Source organism: Ananas comosus, linkage group 5, assembly GCF_001540865.1.
Source record: "Ananas comosus cultivar F153 linkage group 5, ASM154086v1, whole genome shotgun sequence".
In the NCBI taxonomy this organism is placed as follows: domain Eukaryota; kingdom Viridiplantae; phylum Streptophyta; class Magnoliopsida; order Poales; family Bromeliaceae; genus Ananas; species Ananas comosus.
In genome coordinates this window covers 5,716,741-5,737,743 of record NC_033625.1, presented here as the reverse complement: position 1 = coordinate 5,737,743, position 21,003 = coordinate 5,716,741, and the positions used below count along the sequence as shown (strand labels likewise).

Sequence of the window (21,003 nt, the reverse complement as noted above, 5' to 3'; positions counted from 1 at the left end):
CATTTTTTATTTTAGTCCCTAAAAATAAAATTCAAAATTTTAAATTTAAATTCAAAAATAATATTAAAAATAAAATTTTAAACTAACGACAAATTAGAATTTTGATTAAAATTTTGAATTGAAATTCAAAATTTAAATTTAATGATTTTGATATTTCAATTTACATTTAAAATGAAAGTTTTGAAACCAAAATTTAAATTTAAAATTTGAATTTAAATTTAAAATCGTATTCAAAATTTTGATTTTAAATTTGAATTCAAAATTTAAATTTGAATTTAAGATTTGATTTCAATTCTAAATTTGAATTTAAACTTTGAATTCAAATTCACATTTTGAATTTGAAATTTCAAATTGAAGTTTGAAATTAAATTATAATTTAGAATTCCAAATGTGAATTTGAATTTAAAATCAAAAATTTAAAATTAAATACAAAATCGGAATTTCAATTCCAATTTAAATTTGAATCCAAAATCAAAATTTAAATTTAAAATTTAAATCTTAAATTAAAAATCTTTTTTTGAATTTATAAATTTAATGGGTTAATTACACCATTGGTTCCCAACTTTTATACTGTTTTTCAATTTGGTCCCCAATCGTTTTTTTTTCTTACAATCCGCTGATACAGCGCCACCGTGGCGCTGACATGGTGCTGATGTGACATTTTTCAGCAATTATAACAGCTATCTAACGGTTGGAACTTAATTGAAATGAAATCAAGAGATTAGGGTCTTGATTGTAAAAAAAAAGATTATGGATCAAATTGAAAAATAGTGTAAAGGTTAGGGACCGTTAGTGTAATTAACCCTTTATTTTTTTCTTTTCAGCTTATCCGTTAGTTCTTCGTTAAATCACATATAAAAAACTTCAGATAGCCTATCTATAATTTATTGAATATTTATTTTAGTACTATGTAGACTAGTTTAACGAATGTTTTACTTTAGTATCCTATGGTTTTAGCTTTATTACTAATATAACGAAAAAATAACTTGAGGGATAATGAAAAAAGAAAAATGAAATCACATAATACTAAAATGATAAATTTTAAATTACATGGTACTAAAGTGAGAAAGCACGAAACCACATCGGTGGTATTTGAAGTTTTCCCCAAAAGTTAATATGAAACTAAATGGTTGATAGCTAATTGAACTAAAATATAAGGATCATGGACCTAATATTAGCCTAACAAAAAAGGGTTAGGCACGNTCATTTATGCAGTCAAAAATAAATAAATTATATAGATAAATATTGGATTAAACTATCCAATCATATATAACTAAAATTAAAATTTTATATAAATAAAACTTTTTTACTTTAAAAATATTCTGTATATTTTTTCAAGCATACAATTAATAGTAAGGTAGGCAACGGCGGGCTTTATGCCCGATGTTACTTGATAACTTAGAGGGCTTTCGGCTTGGCCACTTAGGGTGAGAGACAGAAATAGAGAAAGAGAGAAACATATTGAAAATTTAGAGCTCTGTGAAAGAAAGAAAGAAAGAAAGAATAAAATACCATAAATTCTCAGTTAAAATTTCTGCGCTCTCCTGCTAATATTTGTTTATTGGGATTGCTTTTTTTATGGCGCCACCACAATATTGAGACATTTTAACTAAACTCAGAATTATTACCAGCCTTATTATAATGTAAAAATATATTATATTTATATATTTTTTAATATATATATTATTATAATATACTATATAGTACATATATATATATATATATATGTAAGAAACTACAACCTGATGCTATCGGGAAAATATAGACGTGAGTTGATGTTTTTGACGCTCGACCTTGATTAAAAATTGATGGTTTGGGATATGATCTGCGGTTTCCCTTAGGATTAAATAATACTCGTGTCAGAGATTATTGGCTCGCCAATAAACACAGGTACTAATGATAATTAATCAAAATAAGAAACGATTAAACGGGATTGATCTAGTAGAACTAGATTGAAAAAACGCACCACGATCTGCGTGATGCCTTCGATAGGCTAAAAGAGGCTTATAATATAACTATATATACAGTAATAGCCATTGTATATCAATAGTATATATATAGTAATATATTCAGCTTTTTCCGAGTCTAATCGCAATGAGGCCGAATGAATACTCACAGCTCGACTTTAAAATGAATTTTTGAGTAGGGGTGGAAAATGAGCCTCGCGAGCTCGAGCAAGCTTATCTCACGGCTGCCACACAATCGTGCTTTGAAACTGATAATCTTCAGAGCAATTAATTAAAGCCTCAGCTTGGATGAAATTAATTCGAGTCGAGCGTCACAGACGCATAATTTCAGAGAAGGCGACGCTCCGAACCCAAAAATAAAACGATGCCGCTTAAAATATCCTCACATTATACAATCACTAGTTTTAATTTGTATACAAAATCATTTATCTTATAATTTGATAAAAAATATGTCTACATACGTTTTCAAAGTAGAAAATACATTAATAAAAAGTATTCATAATATAAAAAATAAATAAGATTTATGAGATGTGAATATCTAATTTTTTATCAGCCCTGACATATCTCTTTTACGTTTCCGAGCCTTCAATCTCGTATATATTCATCTATTTCATGCTTTATATGCAGTCAAAAAATAAATAATTATATAAATAAATATTTGGATTAGAACTATCCAATCATAATATAACTAAAAAATTAAAATTTATATGCAATACATTAATTTTTTACTTTTATAAAAATATATGTATATTTTCTGCAAGTAATACAACTAAGTAGCACAGGTAAGGCAATCGCGGCATATGATGTTACCTTGGTAATCTACGAGGTTACCGTTTGGCCACTTAGGGAGAGATAGAAAAAGAGAAAGAGGGAAACATATTTGAAAAATTAAGCAGCTGCTGTGAAGAAAAAAAAACGAAAAAAAGGAAAAATATATCAGAATTTAGTAAATTTTTGCCTCTTCTATTATCTATTAGGCGGTATTGTTTTTATGGGACTAAATAATATGTCCAATTTAACTAAACTCAGATTATTCACCTGCAGCCTATATAATTAATTAAAATATATTATATATAGTATATATATATATATATATATATATATATATATATATAATATATAATTACTATATAAGGTAGAACTACTATGCTATCGAAAATATAAAGGATTTGATGTTTTTGAATTTTTGACTCTTTGATTAAAAATTATATGGTTGGGATAATTGCGGCCTCCCCTAGGATTAAATAATATTCTTAGGATTGAGTGGTCCCTACAAGGTAATAATAATATTAATCCAAATATAACAAACGATTAAAGGGATTGATGTAAGGATCAAAAAATCGAAGGCACCAGATCTCTATACTTTCGATAGCATAGTAGCTTTTCTATATATATATATATATATTCGAGCTTTTCGAGCCTAATTCGAACGAGCCGAGTAAAACTCAAACTCGGCTTGAAATGAATTTCGAGCCTTTTTTTTTGTTCAAGCTCGGCTCATTTAATTTCGAGTCGAGCTCGAGCGAGCCAAATATCGAGTCGAACGCGAGTCGAACGNTGCGAGCCGGCTCGCTCATTTGCCAGCCCTAATTTTGAGCCTTTTTTTTTTGTTCGGCTCATTTAATTTTGAGTCGAGTTCGAGCGAGCCAAATATCGAGTCGAACGCGAGCAGGCTCGCTCATTTGCCAGCCCTACGTCTCGGTCTCGGGTGAACCTTCCATGCAACTCCATTTCCATTCGCGACCCCAGCGACAAGACAAGAAAAAGTAGAGAAAAAACCAACACCCCGACGAAACAAAAGAGCGAACGAAGCTTCGACCTCCTCTTCTTCTTCTTCATCATCTCCTCCCCCAAACCCTAGAGAGAGAAAGGGAGAGAGAGAGAGAGAGACGAATCGAGAGAGAGGAGGAGGAGGAGGAGGAAGAGGACGACGACGACGATGGCGCCGGCGCAGGCGAGCGCGGCGAAGCAGGCGGAGCTGCTGAAGCAGGACGGGAACACGTTCTACAAGAAGGAGCGGATCGGAGCCGCCATTGACGCCTACACCGGGGTCTTGTACCGATTCTTGCACCCGTTTGATTATTCTAGCTTATTATTGCGGGGTAGCTGTTGCGTGGCGTGTAATTGATACTAGGGGTATTTGTGATCGATCTGATGGAGTTAGGGTTAGGAGAATTTCGTTAGATTAGGTGAAATTAGAATCCATCTGAATTCGATTCCAGTTGTTGGGAAAAAGATAGGAAAGCGTATTAATTTGTTTTTTTTCCCCCTTTTTCTACTCTTGGTTGTATAGGAAGAGAGATAAATACCCGTTTCATCAACTTAATGATTCCACCAATGGATTTAAAAGTTGATGCATGACATACAATTCATTTCTTTTTGATTCCCGAGTAATATTTTTGGAGGGGAATCAATTCTTTGGATGTTCTGTTAGTTTGTGATCGCCCATTTCGATTGCCATGAAATCGTGATCTGGGTTCTTTCATTAATAGGTTTTCTGTCTTAATTGAGTTTGTTAACCCTTATATTTAGGTCCCTTTAGTTCTCTTGTAGGAAGGGAGTTATTATGAGGCATGAAATCAGCTTCTGTTTCCTGTAATTTGTGAAGTTGCTGTGATTACTCAGTAACAAATTCTGTGAATATAGATATGGGCTCTTGCGCTAATTGTTTTCTTGCCCAGTTTAGTAGATTAGCGTATCCAATTTACCCCCTTTGTTCTCATAGACTCCGATTGTTGTTCTATGGGGTCGATTAATTTATCAGTTTTTCATTCCCAAAGTATCTTCTTTGATGTATTGAGATACTTTTTTATACGTTGATCCATTTGGGCAAAAAAATTTCAACTTCAAATATCCTTTAGGTCTTGCCCCCATGCATTTCTCAGTGCTAATTTTCTTTGTGATTTGGGTTCTATAGGCAATCACATTGTGCCCAAATGTGGCGGTATATTGGACTAATCGAGCACTATGCTATAAAAAGCGGAAGTTAGTATGCTAATTATTTCATTTTTCTTCTTTCTTTTTGAAATGTTTAATCTGCTCTTTGTGAATATTGGACTGTTTTCTTATCGAATGGTAGTGAATGGAGAAAAGTTGAGGATGACTGCAGAAAGGCTCTTCAGCTCGACAGTCATTCGGTTAAGGTAATATTGCTACTTCCGTTAGTTTCCATCCTTTCTTCCATGCTTTATGCATTAAGTTTGCCATATGAGCTTTCGCTTAGTTTATTTCTAATGCTCATCGACTTTTGATTAGTAGGATGAAAAAATTGCTTTTTGAAAGTTAGATCTCGAGTGTAAGAGTTGTAAGCTGTATTGTAGTGGGAGACATCATTGCAACCCATTAAGTAACGTGTGATTTTTAAATAATCTGCAGATCATGATTTCAAAAGCTTGTTAGTAGATATCAAATATTTACTTTTTATTATACATACAAAGTGTAAGGATTGTAGATCGTATACAACATTCTATATTTAATTCTTAAGAACTTTAGGTTTGAATTGTTGAAGAGTGAAGACTCTCAATCTATAGATGTGGTCTATTGAATAACTTCTTTCGAGAGGTTGAGATGCTCTTGCGGGAAAGACCATGTGCCGTTTCATCCTACCAGATGCCGATTTAACGGTCCTTTTGTATTGATGGAGGAGACATGCGATTTCCAAGTCTGAGTTTTATTGAATTTTGGATACCATAATATTGCAATTTGACCGCAACATTGATGTGAAATCCTCCAATCTCGACCAGATGTTTTTTCTAGGGGAAGTTAATTAAGTGCTCCTCAGAAACACTCATAAGTACACAATTACCCTTTTAACGTTATAAATATCGAAAATGCATTTCGAAGTTATCATTAATATGACATTTTTCCCTCATAGTATGCTTATATTTTTGCAAAATGTAAATTTTGCCCTTAAACTTTCTATCCATTCTCTTTTTTCCTCTCCATCCATTGCTCTCTCTCTCTCGCTCTCTCACAGCTCTTACCTACTTTCTCCTTCTATGCTCTCTCCTCCACAACGGCTATTGTCACTGTTGCTGCTGCCCTCGCCTCCTCCATTGCATCTACAACTATAGCTATCCCCACTTCCTTCTCTGTTGCTGTCGCCTCCACCGCCTTCCTTCTACTCTAGTATGGCTGCTCCACGCCTGCCGCCTCCCTCCTCTGCTGCGGGCAGTGGTGGCGGCAGCCATCACCCACTGCCCTCTCTTTTTCTCTGAAGAAGAGGAAGAATTGGAGAAGAAAGAGGAAGTGAAAGTGGATAAAAATGTCAACTAATAATTTAACTTACATTAAACTGGTGTGTGTAAAATAGTTTTTGCTAACGTCCCTTGACAATGAGAGAATTAATGATAAATTGTTAATAATTAGTGGGGCATGCGTGGTATCCGTTTAACTCCTAACAGTTAGAGGGCACCACCCCCTCCTGGTCTGACAAGAACCCATGATATTCTTAAACTTTTGAGAGGCACGAATGTAAATAGTTCTTTCCTTTAAGCTTTGATGTCCTAATTCTAGAATTTTTTCTTAGTATAGTTTGTATGTTTTGCTGTTCGTAATTATATTTTTGGATTTGCTTGTCAATTATCTTGTTATTCTTCTTGTTTTCTGTGAGGAATTGCTCGTTAACACTTGCTAATCATCTCTGATTGATTTGCAGTGATTTTCTTTTTATATTTTTCTGTATGCACAGTATATTTTATTTTTTATGCCCCTAATTTTTAGTTAATTTGATGAGATATGTTATTTGTGTGCTGAATTATATCTTGCCGTTCGTTCAGTTCTTTTTGCTATCTTACACCTTCAATTTTACAGATTATCTGTGCTGAATCATTGCTAGTGTCCTGTCTAGTTTGATGCTAATTTTGTATTTGCCCAATTTTAGGCCAAATTCTAACAGTCCAACCTATACTTAATTACTTGGCCAAAAATTTGCCATGATATGAAAGCATGAAGATGGTATTTAAAAAAAATTCAGGTACTTACAAACTTTTCTACCCAAACACTATTTGGGATATCCTCTAGGAACTGAATACATCCAAATGCAAATCTGCACTTCGTCCAGTTTGCTCTGGAACATCCCGTTTTCCCTAGAATGAAAAAGTTACCCCCAAGATTTTGTGCTTCAACCAAACATTACATGAATGAATGCATGTGATCTCTCTTATTTAATGTAGTTGTTTTCTTCTATTTTTCTCTTTCTTCCTTCTAGATAGCATATTATTATTACCTTGAAATATTTACATTTAGTTGTAACTTACAACATGTTTTCCCTATTGAATTAAAAGATACTTATCTCTCCTTAGCATCACATAGTTTGTGCATTGTGATGGCATATGCAAATCTCCTTAACAGCACATAATTATATATTGTATTGGCAGGCACACTATATGTTGGGTCTTGCACTTCTTGACAGGGAAGAATATGCAGAGGGAATCAAAGAATTGGAGAAGGTCTACCCCTCCCCCTCCCGCTTTTTGTAGATTATGTGAAAGTTTTGTAAACTGTGGTTGCAATTATTAGATCATCATGCGATTCTTCAATATAATGGAGATTAACTGATTAACTCTTTAATTCTTCCTAATTGTTTTTGCTAGAAGGACAAAGAGGTATGTTGCCAGGGTTTTTCTTCATGTTTAGTGTGATAATTAGCAGACATTAAGGATCATATTGGTGTCCCGCCTCTCACTGTAGGAAGCACTTACCCTGAACAAGCATCTGCAAAGAGAGTAATTACTATTTTGATTGATTGATTTCTACATTGAGAACTGAATTAGAACTCAGAGAAGTAACTATTGCTAATTGCTATACCAAAGTCATGTAAGAAATATGACCATCAATTATTGGTTGGATATCCAAGTGTTTAAGAAATTGGTAGTTTCGCTGAGGAGTACTTTTATACAGTAAACCTTTTTGTTGCATGTGCTTAGTGTTAGGGTAAGATAGGGAAAAATGTGTAGATCCGCTTAACAATAGGCTATTTAGACTCCAAACTTAATTATTTTTCTAGTTGACACCACCTCAGCTTTTGTTCATTCTGATTATCCTATTTTAATTTTAATTATGAATCGGGAATTCCATTAAAACTTACCGCTCTGCTTTCTATCAATTATCAACTGATAAGGAGATTTGCTATTTTGTCAGCTGAAAAGCAAGCAAAGCCACAAAATTTGGTAAAGTCACTGTTAAAATTAGCACAATCCTCTATTCAATTGACAGAGAGAACTCAAATCAAAGCAAGCAAAAATTGAGGGAAGTGTCAATTAAAAAAAAGTTGTTCAGGAAATCAGGGCCTTTCTAAAATGGCCTATTATTGAGGTGTTGTCCATGCATTTTACTTCAATGTTAAATGTGTATCTGTCAACTACCTTAATATCATATTCCTCCAGCTCGTAGTTTATTTCTTAGGTGCCCCTTCTAAATAACTAAACATCAAAAATGCCATCCTGGATGGGCATTTATGAAAGTTGTATGAAAGTTGTATACATACTGGGGCATCCATTGTACTGCAAACTTTTTAGGGGCATATAAGATCTTCGATGAATTGAGGGGGTGCACAGCTATGCATTTCTATTTTCAACCGCTAGTGTAGAAAGGAAGACTGTTGGTTTCTTGATACCCGATATAGAACTTTTTTTGTCAAGGAAATTTATGGAGATTTGAAGTTTTAAATGGCACATTGTATCCTCACCTTTCAGATGCAAGAACAACGAAGGGTGGGATACCAACAATAGTGCCTTAATGTGATGCTGTCATATAAAATTAATGCTTCTTGTATCTAACTGAAAGAGTGAGAGAAGGGCAAGAGAGAAAACATACTATATGATTTTGGATGTAGGAGCACATTTATGGAAAATAATGATATAGTGGTTGGGTGTCACAATTACTGGGACTGGAATCAGCATCATTTGTTTGCAGGTAACAGGATGTATGAAAGTCTGATTTCTTCAATGAGTCCATTTGATGATGTCAAACAGGCTTTGCCCTGTAAGATTTTAAAGATTACGAAATCACACATGGATAGTGTTTTCTATAGAATACATTTTAGTGCTGTTCAGCTGTTGAATTTATGATCAAGAAAATGGAGAAATAGATAGTCACCCTTGAATTGGATGGCGCAATACAAGAAAAAAGGAAGGAAGAGTAGTTACAAAACGAAAAAAAAAGAAATGGAATCTAGAGGAAGATTGTAATGGCATGTGGATTAAGATGGCCATTGTTCAACAGCATTATTTGTATTAATGGTTTGCATTATTTGTTATTCTTGCCTTGCTAATATTTGGGTTGTACAAAAACTTAGTCTTTGGAACTCGGGAGGGGCCCACACTCTATGAGCTACATGGTTGAGGAAATATGGCAGGCGCTCGCCAAGGCAAAGTACACGGAATGGGAGAGGTCATCAAAGGAGATAGCATCTCAACTTCGGAAATTGGAGTATGTAATATACATAGGCCCAACAACATCCGAAATTATTCATTTTATGATCTGTGCTTAAATCTAATGCAAATTTCTCTCTAATCCAGGGAAGCATGTGAAAATGCTCTTAAGATTTATCGTGACCTTGATGGTTCAACTGAAGATGAATATGAGGAGCAGTTGATTCAGCTGAGGGAGGTGTTCAGAAAAGCCACAGTAGCTGATGTTCCAACAGAAGTGAGATTTCTACTGCCTTTTCTGCTACTTGTTTCTTCCCATATTGTCTTCTTATGGTTGTTAGAAACATTGAATTGTAGGTACCTGACCATCTGTGCTGTAAAATAACCCTAGATATCTTTCGGGACCCCGTAATTACACCATCTGGAGTTACGTACGAAAGGGCCATGCTTCTTCAACATCTCCAAAAGGTGACTTATGTAAACTTGAATAGAATCAAAGTTCCTACTTGGCCTAGCTACTCCAACGACAAGCAGTCTACATGTTTGGCAAGTAAAATCTGGAGCTTTTGCAGTGGGCTGTAAAGCTGATATGAGCTTCTGTGCTCCAGAAGTAGAAGATTTAATCTGAAACTTTTGCCTCTGTCACTGCTATTGCGAAAAGCTGTTGCGGGATTTTTTTTTTTTTTTTCAGTTAAAATAAACTGTTAGTGTTCTTTTGAACGGTTCAACCTTAACAACACTACTGTAGTTCTGCAAAAGCTCTAGTTAAGGCCAATGGGCGCTAGTGCTTCACATTTAATTCTAACATGTTGGACGGCATAGGTGGGCAAGTTTGACCCGGTCACGCGGGAGCCGCTCGAGCCAGAGCAACTCGTGCCAAACCTTGCCATTAAAGAAGCTGTCCAAGCATTCCTCGATGACCATGGCTGGGCTTACAAGATGAGGCCATAGCTTTAGCTTTCAATGTTCATATGCATCAACCAGGAGATTACTTTTTGATGCGAAGCATGATCATCGAATCGAAGGAATATAACTTCCACATCATTTTAGTTCATCCTTGGATACTCAACTCTCCATTTGTATTCAGCCAAATGGTTTTAACAAATGGTGGTGGTGTACATATGGATTGTTGTTTGGTCTTGTGTGTAGTGTCTTTTGTAGGATTTTGTGTACATACTAGTGATACTCTGTAGTTGTCCCTTTTTTTTTTTTTAATTTGCTGCTGTACTTGGACTGATTAGTCAAATAAACCTTGATTATTAAGTATGGGTTTGAAATAAACCTTGATTAGTCAATAAACCTTGATTTTTTTTTTTTAACTAGATTGTAATCATGGTAACTTATGTAGGAATTTATTTTCTCAAAAAAAAAACTTATGCAGGAATTTATGTATCCTAGATGGATGGGTCTGAATTAGCTGGGTAAATTTCAGATACTTCTTGACCTTGGCTCGGTTATAGTTGCCACCAACAGTGGCATTTTCTCCCTTTCATTGCATCTTTCCTTTCTATTAGAATGGCATTTTTAAACTTTAAATCAATAAAGGTCAAAAAAATAAATAAAAATTGAAGACTTTAGTGACTATAGGCCATTGAAGCTCTTGAATTTATTTATTTATTTTCAACTGACACCTTTATTTTTGTTTGTTTTTATTTGAGTTTGTTTGGATAGATTAAGGGCCCCTTTGGTATGAAGGGTCGTATAATGCTATTAGGTGAAATGTTGGGGTAGAAACATATAAAAGAAATACTTTTTTGATTTTAGATAATGTTTTAAAAATTACATCTTAGTAGACAGATTTAATATGATATGGTAATGAGAAATTACTTACGGAAATAAAAAAAATAATTTTTATTATATTTTCTTATAGTGCGTGTGTGAATAGAGCCTAAATTTAAAATTTTACTTAAATTAACAATTTTATTACAGTTAATTATTGTCGAAATATGCACTATATTTGTCTAAAAAGTAGTAACCAATATGGTATTTTAACTTGATTTGAAGTTTACCACCAAACTATATAGAATTTTAGAGAAGGGTGCAAATGCAAAATTGAGGACGTAGTTCAAAATAGCGTATAGTTGAGGGGGGTCTCAGCACATTTTTATCCCACTTGTTTTGCTATTTCGCCCTTGCGGAGCCCCATCCCCCCCTCTCTCTCTCTCCACTCCGGAAAGCGCTTAGTCTGCGCTGTAGTTCGAAGTGCTTTTGCTGGATCGAGCGAGATTCGGAGTTGGATCCTGTAGATTTATCTCTGGGTATGAGCAAAAACCCTTTTTAATCCTTTACCAGCGCTAATTTCCCCCGTCCAAATCTCGAGTAAGTGAAAAACAGCGAAATTATTTGCGCGATTTATTAAATCTTTATTACGGTGTAAACGCACCATTGATTATTACTAGAACCATTTTTAACTTCAATTTCTCTTTCAATTAAGATGCTAAACTTTAATTTCTCTTTCAATCGGATCATTTTGTGAATCTCTGTATATATCTTTTGTATTTGCGTTTTAATTCTTTCATATTGCTGAAAATAACTGCAGTTATGCAGTTTTATCCAGCTTAATTCAATGCAATTTAGCAGTAAACAATTGAACTAGAATATTTTTACACCAAATCTTTGTTTATCTTGCTAAAAAGAGCTTTTTTTTCTTTTTCTTTTTTTTTTTCTCTCTCTGTGTAGTGTAATAGTATTATAGTTTGATCATTCATGGCAAGGCGTAGACGATGCCAAACAATTCAAAATCAATATGAATATCGGGGGGAGCCCCAATCTCAACCCACCCCGCAAACACGGTCCCATATGCAATTTGATTATGCCCCCCCTTCCCCGAGTCCTGCTTATATCGACCCGCATGCTGCAGAAACTAGTGATTCGGAGTCTTACTCGAGTGTAGATCACGAAGAAGGTGACGAAGTAATCATGGAAGGTATAAGTTGTATAAATTGGTGAATTATTGTGGGTTTTACAATATTTCCTGAGCTATGGAATAATACTTTTGTAACATATTGTCGTACTGTGCAGATGAGATCGGTGAAAGAACCTGTGTGAAGGCTAAACTAGCTGATTTGTGGAGTTTACCACCGGGGCATCGAGTTGTCGTAGTTTGCAATGCCCGAGGGCAACCCGTTAGGAATGAAGGGCGGTTGTTGGCTCAGTTTTTGGGATCCGTAGCTAGAGATGGAAGGATATGCACTTTAAGTCATAACGACTGGAGATATGTTAAAAAGGAGGCCGAGGAAAAAATACTAACTGCGGTGAAGGTATTAATCAGCTTGTTTTTCATTGTTCGGATTATTGAACCCTTGTGCTTCAAAACAAAAGGTCGATGATAGATAAAAATATGATTGTTTGTGAGATGCCTGATATTATCTGCTCTTTTCTTGTGTTCCATTGTGACTTGTGGTACATAAGTAAGAATCCATCAATTTAGGTTAAAAATATATGACCAGTTTGTGAATATTTTTCGTGATTATACTTGGGTGCTTTAAACTTCAAATATTTAGTACGATGCTATTTGCTGTAAAACAAATCATGTAAGCTACATATTCTTTTGGTTTTTTCAAAAGCCTGCTTTATATACATATAATTGAGAAGCACAGAAAATCCTTGTTAATTGGTCAAACAATCCTTCATTATGAGCAAGTTGAGAAAGCTTAGCAAAATTGGGATGCAAGATAATTTGATGCAAATTTTGTTCCTATCGCTTTTGTTTAATGCAGGCAAAGTTCCTATACACTGTGCGGTGTGAAAAGTGGATTTTAAAGTCAACTGGGAAAAAGTGGAAGGACTATAAGTGTGATCTAAAAGGAACGTACTTTGATGAGCGTGCCAGCTTGAAGGAGTTACATAGTAAAGCTCCAGAAGATGTGGTTAACGATCAATGGATTTCTCTTGTTAACTTCTGGAAGTCAGATGCTGGAAAGGTAGGGATTATGTTATTGTAATCTATAAGTTTATGTAAGAACTGAAGTTATATATGCTATCATAGGCTCGTAGTTTAAGGAACAAAAGAAACCGTGCAATGCTGAAGACGACTCACACTGCTGGCACAAAGAGTTTTGCACGCGTTGCAGAGGAAATGGTATGCACCAATGCATTTAAGTAAATGTGAGTTTCCTTACGTTTTTTATATTTTGAAGTGTATGATCTTTATAACATTGCTTTTTATAGAGGCAAAAGCATCCAGAGAAGAAAGAGCCGCAACGTGCTGAAGTCTACTTGAGTACTCATATGCACAAGGATGGAACGTACTTGGATGAGAGATTAGCCGTATGCATTTAATTTCACAATGCGTGTTAGAAGAAAATATGAACTAAAAGCAATACCGAATTTTTCCTTACGTGCTAATATGGGCTTTCTTTTTGTAGTCTGATTTGCAGAAAAAGATGGCCGAGAATTTAGAGGCATCAACATTGCAAGGACGGGTTGCATGGAAGGGTGATGCTTTCTCCGAAATCATAGGAAAGGACAAACAAGGATATATACGCGGTATAGGATTAGGTCCCTCTCCGAGAGAGATCTTCAAGCCTTCATGTTCGTGTTCCTGTGAGGGTACGGTAGTTGAAGAAAGCATCCGCCAAATAAAGGAGCATGTCGGGAGATTGGAGCAACAAGTACAAAACCAAAGCCAGAGTACTGCAGAGTTGAAATGTAGAGTGCAATGCTTGGAAAGTCTATCGATACAGGTACTATGAATATATAGTTTCAATTTCTTAGTAATAATGCAAATACATTCACTTTTTTAGAACTATAGCCATGAAAGATTGATTGGATATCACAAATGGTCAATAAATTAGAAATTTGCATTATTAAGGTTTTGCTTTCTGGTTTAAGTACCTGATCATAATAATGCTCTTAATTTCTGTTTTTGAGATAGTTACATAAATAGCACTTTGCGTCGAGAATGCCCCTTCTAAATTTTGTGAATGCCCTTTTAAATATCATAAATTTAAGGTGTATGAAAGTCGCTGTAACTCTTAAGTGTTGATTGGAGACAAATATTATGGGTTAGGTGAGGAAAGATAGCGATCAGCAAACTCAAATAAATGTGTAGATGTGTAATCCAATGAATTTAATCAGAAAATATTTTTGTAATGGCAGGGGATTTCTTTTTGAGAGTGTAAAAAGGAATGATCTGAGAAAGAAAAATAAAACAACTAAGTTCACAGGCTCAAGGTGTTGAAAAACGTGAAGCTAGGAGAGGTCGTGGAGGAATCTAAGGATACATTAGATTGATTAGGTTTAATCTTTTGAAAGGAACTCTGGATAAGTGCCTCTATATTGTGTTGTTGATATATGCTTTCAAGTTATTAGGAGAGAAAAAAAAACCGGTAACTGTAGACATGCAAGGCGTGTTAAATTCTGTTTGGATTTAGTCATGTATATATTAATTTATCACAGTATGCTTCCTTGAATACATAGGGGCTATTACATTGCAAAATCCTAGAGGTTGCTAGGAAGTGATTTATTCATAAATATCGAGCGACAGGTGAAACCCCAATACGATGATCACGAGGATAAACTTTTTTGTTTTCTATAATCAGAGAAAAAGAGGTAGAATGACCTTATGTGAATAAAAATCCAACTATATTGCAATTATCATAATATCACTGTTTCAAGCATAATTCTTGTGAACACTTCCATATTAGACAATGTTTACATTTCTTTATTCAGCAAAAGTTTAGAATCCATATGCATCTTGAACTTCTGCGTAACCTGATTTAGTGCTGGAAACATCATTGCTGATTTATACTTGTGGTTTAATGCATATTCCCCTTTCAAATGCAGGTGCCCGACCACCTCTGTTGCAAAATAACACTTGATATCTTTCGGGACCCGGTGATTACCCCAAGCGGAGTTACATACGAGAGGGCCGTGCTTCATGAACATCTTCAGAAGGTAATCACATTGAGAGTTAAATAGGGTAAAATTGCACCGTGGGGTCTTAACCTTTCTGATGCCAAAATCAGATCCCTCCGTTGTGATGAAATCTTTCATTAAATTGATGGAAATATCTACGTAGTCATCATCTAATTGCCCTGCAGGCAACATTTGGGCTTCTTAGTTGGTGATCACGCAGCCATTCCATCCAATTTAGCCTAAGAATATAATAAAACCCATTATGATGATCGAAAGGTAGACGATTGAACTGAAACCTCTCAAAAAGGTTAGGGAACTCTGGTGCAATTCACCCCCCTCGAATATAGTGTTGGCTAACGCATTTGTTTTTACTTTCAACTTGTGGGAATTGCCCTACTTAGGTTGGCAAGTTCGATCCCATCACACGGGAGCCGCTGGAGCCACATCAGCTCGTGCCGAATCTTGCCATTAAAGAAGCTGTTCGAGCATTCCTTGATGAACATGGTTGGTCTTCCAAGATACAGTGATAGCTTCTAATGGTCTCGCATGTATACGCAAGCGAGGATGTTTGATTTCAAGTTCTCATGCTCAGTATATCCATCATGTGTTCCTCGCTTGTCGACTTCTGTTTTGCCGAAAGCCTTTAACATATGAAGTAAGTATACAGATGAATTTGTAGTTCAGGCAACTGCATATGTATGCAAGGAAATTAAAACTTTGTATATTTACTGGACCTATACTGAATTATGCAAATGTTTTGGCTTTTTACTTGGTTTTTTTTGTGTATACGGCACTATATGATCACGAAAGGTGATTAGTCGTAGATTTTATCCTATTATGTCTCTAATCATTGTCGGCTGCTAAACGGTGGGACGGGCCGCGCCCACTCCCACGCCGGCGGGGGCGGGGGCGGGGCTGGGCCGCACACCTGTAGCGGGCTGGGCAGGGCCTGCACACCCGCAGCAGGCTGGGCCGGGCCTGTATACCAGCAGCAGGCTAGGCCGGGCTGGGTCTGCTCGCTAGCTGCTGGGCGGGTCGCGCCCGTTCGCCTCCATTGGGCCGGGCATGACCTGCTCGCCGCTGCGGGGCGGGGCGGGGCGGGCTGGGAGCCAGGCTCGGTCGCCCGCAGCAGGCTGGTCACGACTTGCTCGCCCGCAGAAGGCCGGCCCGGACCTGGCCTGCACGCCCGCCGCGGCAGGGCCCGCCCTCCCACTGTAGCTGGGTCGGGCTGGGCCCGTCAGCTAGCTAAAGGGCCAGGCCGGGCCCGCTTGCATGCAGCGGGCTGAACCGGGCTTAGTCGCTCGTAGCGGGAGCTGAAGGGCAGGATGGGCCAGCAAGCCCGAAGCGGGCCGGGCCGGGCCGACAGGCCCACAGCGGGCTGGGCCGGGGCCACTCGCCCGTAGTGGGCAGGCCGGGAAGGCTTGCGAGAGCTAAAGGGCGGAAAAGGCCTGCTATCCCGCAGCGGGCTNATGAGAGGGCCGTGCTTCATGAACATCTTCAGAAGGTGATTCATTGAGAGTTAAATAGGGTAAAATTGCACCGTGGGGTCTTAACCTCTCAGATGCCAAAATTAGATCTCTCCGTTGTGAGTAAATCTTTCATTAAATTGATGGAAATATCTACGTAGTCATCATCTAATTGCCCTGTAGGCAACATTTGGGCTTCTTATTTGGTGATCACGCACCCATTTCCATCCAATTTAGCCTAAGAATATAATAAAACCCATTATGATGATCGAAAGGTAGACGATTGAACTGAAACCTCTCAAAAAGGTTAGGGAACTCTGGTTCAATTCACCCCCCTTGAATATAGTGTTGGCTAACGCATTTGTTTTTACTTTCGACTTGTGGGAATTGCCCTACTTAGGTTGGCAAGTTTGACCCCATCACACGGGAGCCGCTGGAGCCACATCAGCTCGTTCCGAATCTTGCCATTAAAGAAGCTGTTCGAGCATTCCTTGATGAACATGGTTGGTCTTACAAGATGCAGCGTTAGCTTCTAATGGTGTTGCATATATATGCAAGCGGGATGTTTGATTTCAAGTTCTCATGCTCATTATATCCATCATGTGTTCCTCGCTTGTCGACTTCTGTTTTGCTGAAAGGCTTTAACATATGAAGTAAGTATACAGATGAATTTGTAGTTCAGGCAACTGCATATGTATGCAAGGAAATTAAAACTTTGTATATTTACTGGACCTATACTGAATTATGCAAATGTTTTGGCTTTTTACTTGGTTTTTTTTTTGTATGCGGCACTATATGAGCACGAAAGGTGATTAGTCGTAGATTTTATCCTATTATGTCTCTAATCATTGTCGGCTGCTAAAGGGTGGGACGGGCCGCTCGCCCTCTGCGACCGGGCCGGGCCCACTCCCACGCACACCCGTAGCGGGCTGGGCAGGGCCTGCACACCCGCAGCAGGCTGGGCCGGGCCTGTATACCCGCAGCAGGCTAGGCCGGGCTGGGTCCGCTCGATAGCTGCTGGGCGGGTCGCGCCCGTTCGCCTGCATTGGGCCGGTCGCGACTTGCTCGCCCGCAGAAGGCCGGCCCGGACCGGGCCTGCACGCCCGCCGCGGCCGGGCCCGCCCTCCCACTGGAGCCGGGTCGGGCTGGGCCCGTCAGCCAGCTAAAGGGCCAGGCCCGGCCCGCTCGCATGCAGCAGGCTGAACCGGGCATAGTCGCTCGTAGCGGGAGCTGAAGGGCAGGATGGGCCAGCAAGCCCGCAGCTGGGCGCTCGCTCGAAGCGGGCCGGGCCGGGCCGGGCCGACAGGCCCACAGCGGGCTGGACCGGGGCCACTCGCCCGTAGTGGGCAGGACGGGAAGGCTTGCGAGAACTAAAGGGCGGAAAAGGCCCGCTATCCCGCAGCGGGCTGGTCCGGGACCCACGACTGCTGCGGGGCGGCGGGCCGGCCCTCGCCAGCAGCAGGCCGGGCCCGACTTGCTCGCCAGCTGTGGGTCGGGCCGGCTGGCCCGCAGTAAGTTTGGCTTGGCCCGCGCACCAGAAGCGGTCCTGGCTTCTGGCCCGTAGCGGGCCGGGCCCGATCTGCTCGCCCGTGGCGGGCCGGGGCGATCTGCTCTCCCACTGCAGGCCGGGCCTGGCCTGCGCGCCGGGTGCGGAGCAGGCCGGGCCCGCTCGCTCACAGCGTGCTGGGGCGGGCCCGTTCGCCCTCAGTCGGCTGGGTGGACCCTCTCTCCCGTAGCGGGCCGGGCCGGACCCTCTTTCCTTTTCTTGTATACACATGAAAGAAAGGGAAAACTTCAAATACCCCCCATGTGGTTTCACTTTTTCTCAATTTAGTATCCTGTGGTTTAAAATATATCAAGTTGGTACTATGTGGTTTTGCACTTTTTCACTTTAGTACCCTGTGGTTTAAAGTGTATTAGTACCCTGTGGTTTCGCATTTTCTCACTTTAGTACCCTGTGGTTTAAAAACTNCACTGCAGGCCGGGCCTGGCCTGCTCGCCTGGTGCGGAGCAGGCCGGGCCCGCTCGCTCGCAGCGTCCTGGGGCGGGCCCGTTCGCCCTCAGTCCGCTGGGTGGACCCTCTCTACCGTAGCGGGCCGGGCCGGACCCTCTTTCCTTTTCTTGTATACACATAAAAGAAAGGGAAAACTTCAAATACCCCTTTGTGGTTTCACTTTTTTTCAATTTAGTACCCTGTGGTTTAAAATATATTAAGTTAGTACTATCTGGTTTTGCACTTTTTCACTTTAGTACCCTGTGGTTTAAAGTGTATCAAGTTAGTATCCTGTGGTTTCGCATTTTCTCACTTTAGTATCCTGTGGTTTTAAAGTACCCTGTGGTTTAAAAATCACAGGGTACTAACTTGATACAAAAATAAAACTATAGAGTACTAACTTGATACACTTTAAATCATAGGGTACTAAAGTGAGAAAGTGCAAAACCACAGGATACTAACTTGATACACTTTAAACTATAGGATACTAAAATAAAAAAATATGAAACTATAGGGGAGATTTTTGAAGTTTTTCCTTAAAAAAAACGGCACCAAGTAGAAAGAAGGAAACACAATAAATGTAAATTTCTATTTGCTGGCATATCTCAGACTCAAGTGCTCAACATATGTCTTTCTGACGTAATATCTTGTCAGCCTAACTTAGTTTTTCCTTTTCTTTTTTTTTTTTTTTTTAATCGATTTCACATAGAAAATGAATAAAAAAAATATAAAACCAATCTATAAAAAAAAAATCTACAAACATGCATATGAAATCAGGCATTACACCGGCCGTCCCTAGCGCAAGTGGCAAATGACTTGATGGTTAGTACTCGAGATCTCAAGTTTGAATTTTAGTTGATTCACATTTCTAGCTAATTAAGTTTATTTCTAAATAAAATAAGCGAATTAGGTAGCATGCCTCTCTCAAGAAAAAAAATCAAGCATCACAGGCAAAAACATCTCTGAAACTAATTGTTGGAATTAGAAGACAGCAGAAACTTACAAATTGGATAGTCAACGTATTTTGAAACCAAAAACAGATCGAGTTGCTTATTTTACTAGTTTTCTTGAATCATTTTTGTCTCGATACTTTACGTATCTCTCAAAAAAAAGCATCACAGGTAAAAACAGTTCTGAAACTAATTGTTGGAATTAGAAGGCAGCGGAAACTTACAAACTGGATAGTCAACATATTATGAAACCAAAAACAGATCGGGTTGCTTATTTTACTAGTTGCATCACAGGCAAAAACAGCTCTGAAACTAATTGTTGGAATTAGAAGGCAACGGAAACTTACAAACTGGATAGCCAACGTATTCTGGAACTAAAAACAAATCGGATTGCTTATTTTACTAGTTCTCAATACTTCACGTATCTCGCCTTCTCCCACGTGTTGCGGATTGTCGGGTGTGAAGTTCGCACTCGAAAACCCTAGGATCAGCTTTTTGCCGGTACGTGTTGCAGAATATTGTCGGAGAAAAAAATATACAGAAAATTTGTTTCCTAATTACAAATAAAAAATATATAATTCATCTTTACTTTTAATTTATTAGAATAAATCATAATCCACATCTTATATGGATTAGTTGAATTTAAATGAACTAATGTGGACACACCACATGATAACACCAAATTGATGCAGTGTTTGTCAAATTAATATGGCTTTTGGTGATAATTTTAGTAAGTGCTAGTGGTGTAAATATGCATGAAAATTACGTAATTAATAACATGCATTGGGAAGTGTCTCATCTCTCACGTAATAAATTAGCTTGTGACACGTTAGTTTCGTGCATGCCACGTGAGCAGGGAAAATTTGGTACAACAATTCCTCTCGATCGGGTGCCTAAACTTTCAGTTCTGCTTTTATAAAACATAATTTTTTTAGCATCTGCTGCAGTGAGAAATAAAAATGAGAACTTGAATATTAGAAGCACGAGCTCTAATTCAATACGTTTGATTTAAAAAAAAATGTTATAATTATATAATATTTCTTTTAATATTATTATTAAGTAATATTTTATCAAATAGTACTGTACTCTGTAATAGGACCAAACAAGTCTTAACAGGACGGGGCGAGGAGGTGATCGATCAATATACATTTTAAGTTATTCTTTTGATCCAATCAAATGAAATTAACGACCAATTTTTTAGAATATTTTTAAAGAGAATTATCTCACTATGGTATTGCAGTATGTTTTATTTGCATTTTGCTTTTCTGTGGGTTAAAGTTCTACACTTTGTATTCTTGCATTTTTTTTCTTTATTTTATCAAGCTTTAATTTATACCCATGCGATCCGCAGATAATTATATGAATGTACATATGTAAATGTATATACATATATAT

General features: G+C 38.0%; 3 protein-coding genes and 1 long non-coding RNA gene across 8 annotated transcripts; 3 read left to right on the top strand and 1 right to left on the bottom strand.

The window, feature by feature from the left end:
- Positions 3,696-10,621, top strand: LOC109709926 (E3 ubiquitin-protein ligase CHIP). 2 transcript variants are annotated; one of them, XM_020232307.1, is made up of 8 exons: positions 3,696-4,017; positions 4,885-4,952; positions 5,047-5,110; positions 7,346-7,417; positions 9,265-9,398; positions 9,488-9,617; positions 9,698-9,808; positions 10,163-10,621. In XM_020232307.1, exons 1-8 carry the CDS (start codon positions 3,907-3,909, stop codon positions 10,289-10,291), a joined length of 819 nt encoding a protein of 272 aa, XP_020087896.1. In that variant the 5' UTR covers positions 3,696-3,906; the 3' UTR covers positions 10,292-10,621. The 2 variants fall into 2 exon arrangements, 1 of the variants encoding a protein (XP_020087896.1); XR_002216237.1 differs by having other exon boundaries at positions 3,907-4,017; positions 9,732-9,808; positions 10,163-10,234.
- On the top strand, positions 11,467-15,973 carry LOC109709924. Of its 4 annotated transcripts, none has more exons than XM_020232303.1 (9): positions 11,467-11,598; positions 12,020-12,266; positions 12,362-12,600; positions 13,060-13,263; positions 13,329-13,421; positions 13,511-13,609; positions 13,708-14,025; positions 15,128-15,238; positions 15,601-15,973. In XM_020232303.1, the coding sequence occupies exons 2-9, from the start codon at positions 12,047-12,049 to the stop codon at positions 15,724-15,726; spliced, it is 1,410 nt and encodes a 469-aa protein (XP_020087892.1). In that variant the 5' UTR covers positions 11,467-11,598; positions 12,020-12,046; the 3' UTR covers positions 15,727-15,973. The 4 variants fall into 4 exon arrangements, with proteins under 4 accessions (XP_020087892.1, XP_020087895.1, XP_020087894.1 ...); XM_020232306.1 differs by having other exon boundaries at positions 11,492-11,659; positions 12,028-12,266; XM_020232305.1 differs by having other exon boundaries at positions 11,493-11,598; positions 12,028-12,266.
- On the top strand, positions 16,669-17,437 carry LOC109709927. The gene is made up of 2 exons (XR_002216238.1): positions 16,669-16,703; positions 17,066-17,437. It is a non-coding gene; the product is annotated as an uncharacterized LOC109709927 (long non-coding RNA).
- On the bottom strand, positions 17,828-18,442 carry LOC109710341 (skin secretory protein xP2-like). Its single transcript, XM_020232853.1, has one exon. It carries the CDS (start codon positions 18,440-18,442, stop codon positions 17,828-17,830), a length of 615 nt encoding a protein of 204 aa, XP_020088442.1.

What these genes read in the sequence shown, in the direction of transcription:
- LOC109709926 (XM_020232307.1), top strand. Translation starts at nt 3,907, where the DNA reads ATGGCGCCGGCGCAGGCGAGCGCGGCGAAGCAGGCGGAGCTGCTGAAG. An exon ending in CTATGCTATAAAAAGCGGAA is followed by an intron (nt 4,953 to 5,046) that starts GTTAGTATGCTA and finishes ATCGAATGGTAG; the next exon opens with TGAATGGAGAAAAGTTGAGG. An exon ending in TCGACAGTCATTCGGTTAAG is followed by an intron (nt 5,111 to 7,345) that starts GTAATATTGCTA and finishes TTGTATTGGCAG; the next exon opens with GCACACTATATGTTGGGTCT.
- LOC109709924 (XM_020232303.1), top strand. Translation starts at nt 12,047, where the DNA reads ATGGCAAGGCGTAGACGATGCCAAACAATTCAAAATCAATATGAATAT. An exon ending in TGACGAAGTAATCATGGAAG is followed by an intron (nt 12,267 to 12,361) that starts GTATAAGTTGTA and finishes CGTACTGTGCAG; the next exon opens with ATGAGATCGGTGAAAGAACC. An exon ending in GGAAGTCAGATGCTGGAAAG is followed by an intron (nt 13,264 to 13,328) that starts GTAGGGATTATG and finishes ATGCTATCATAG; the next exon opens with GCTCGTAGTTTAAGGAACAA.
- LOC109710341 (XM_020232853.1), bottom strand. Translation starts at nt 18,442, where the DNA reads ATGTGTATACAAGAAAAGGAAAGAGGGTCCGGCCCGGCCCGCTACGGG.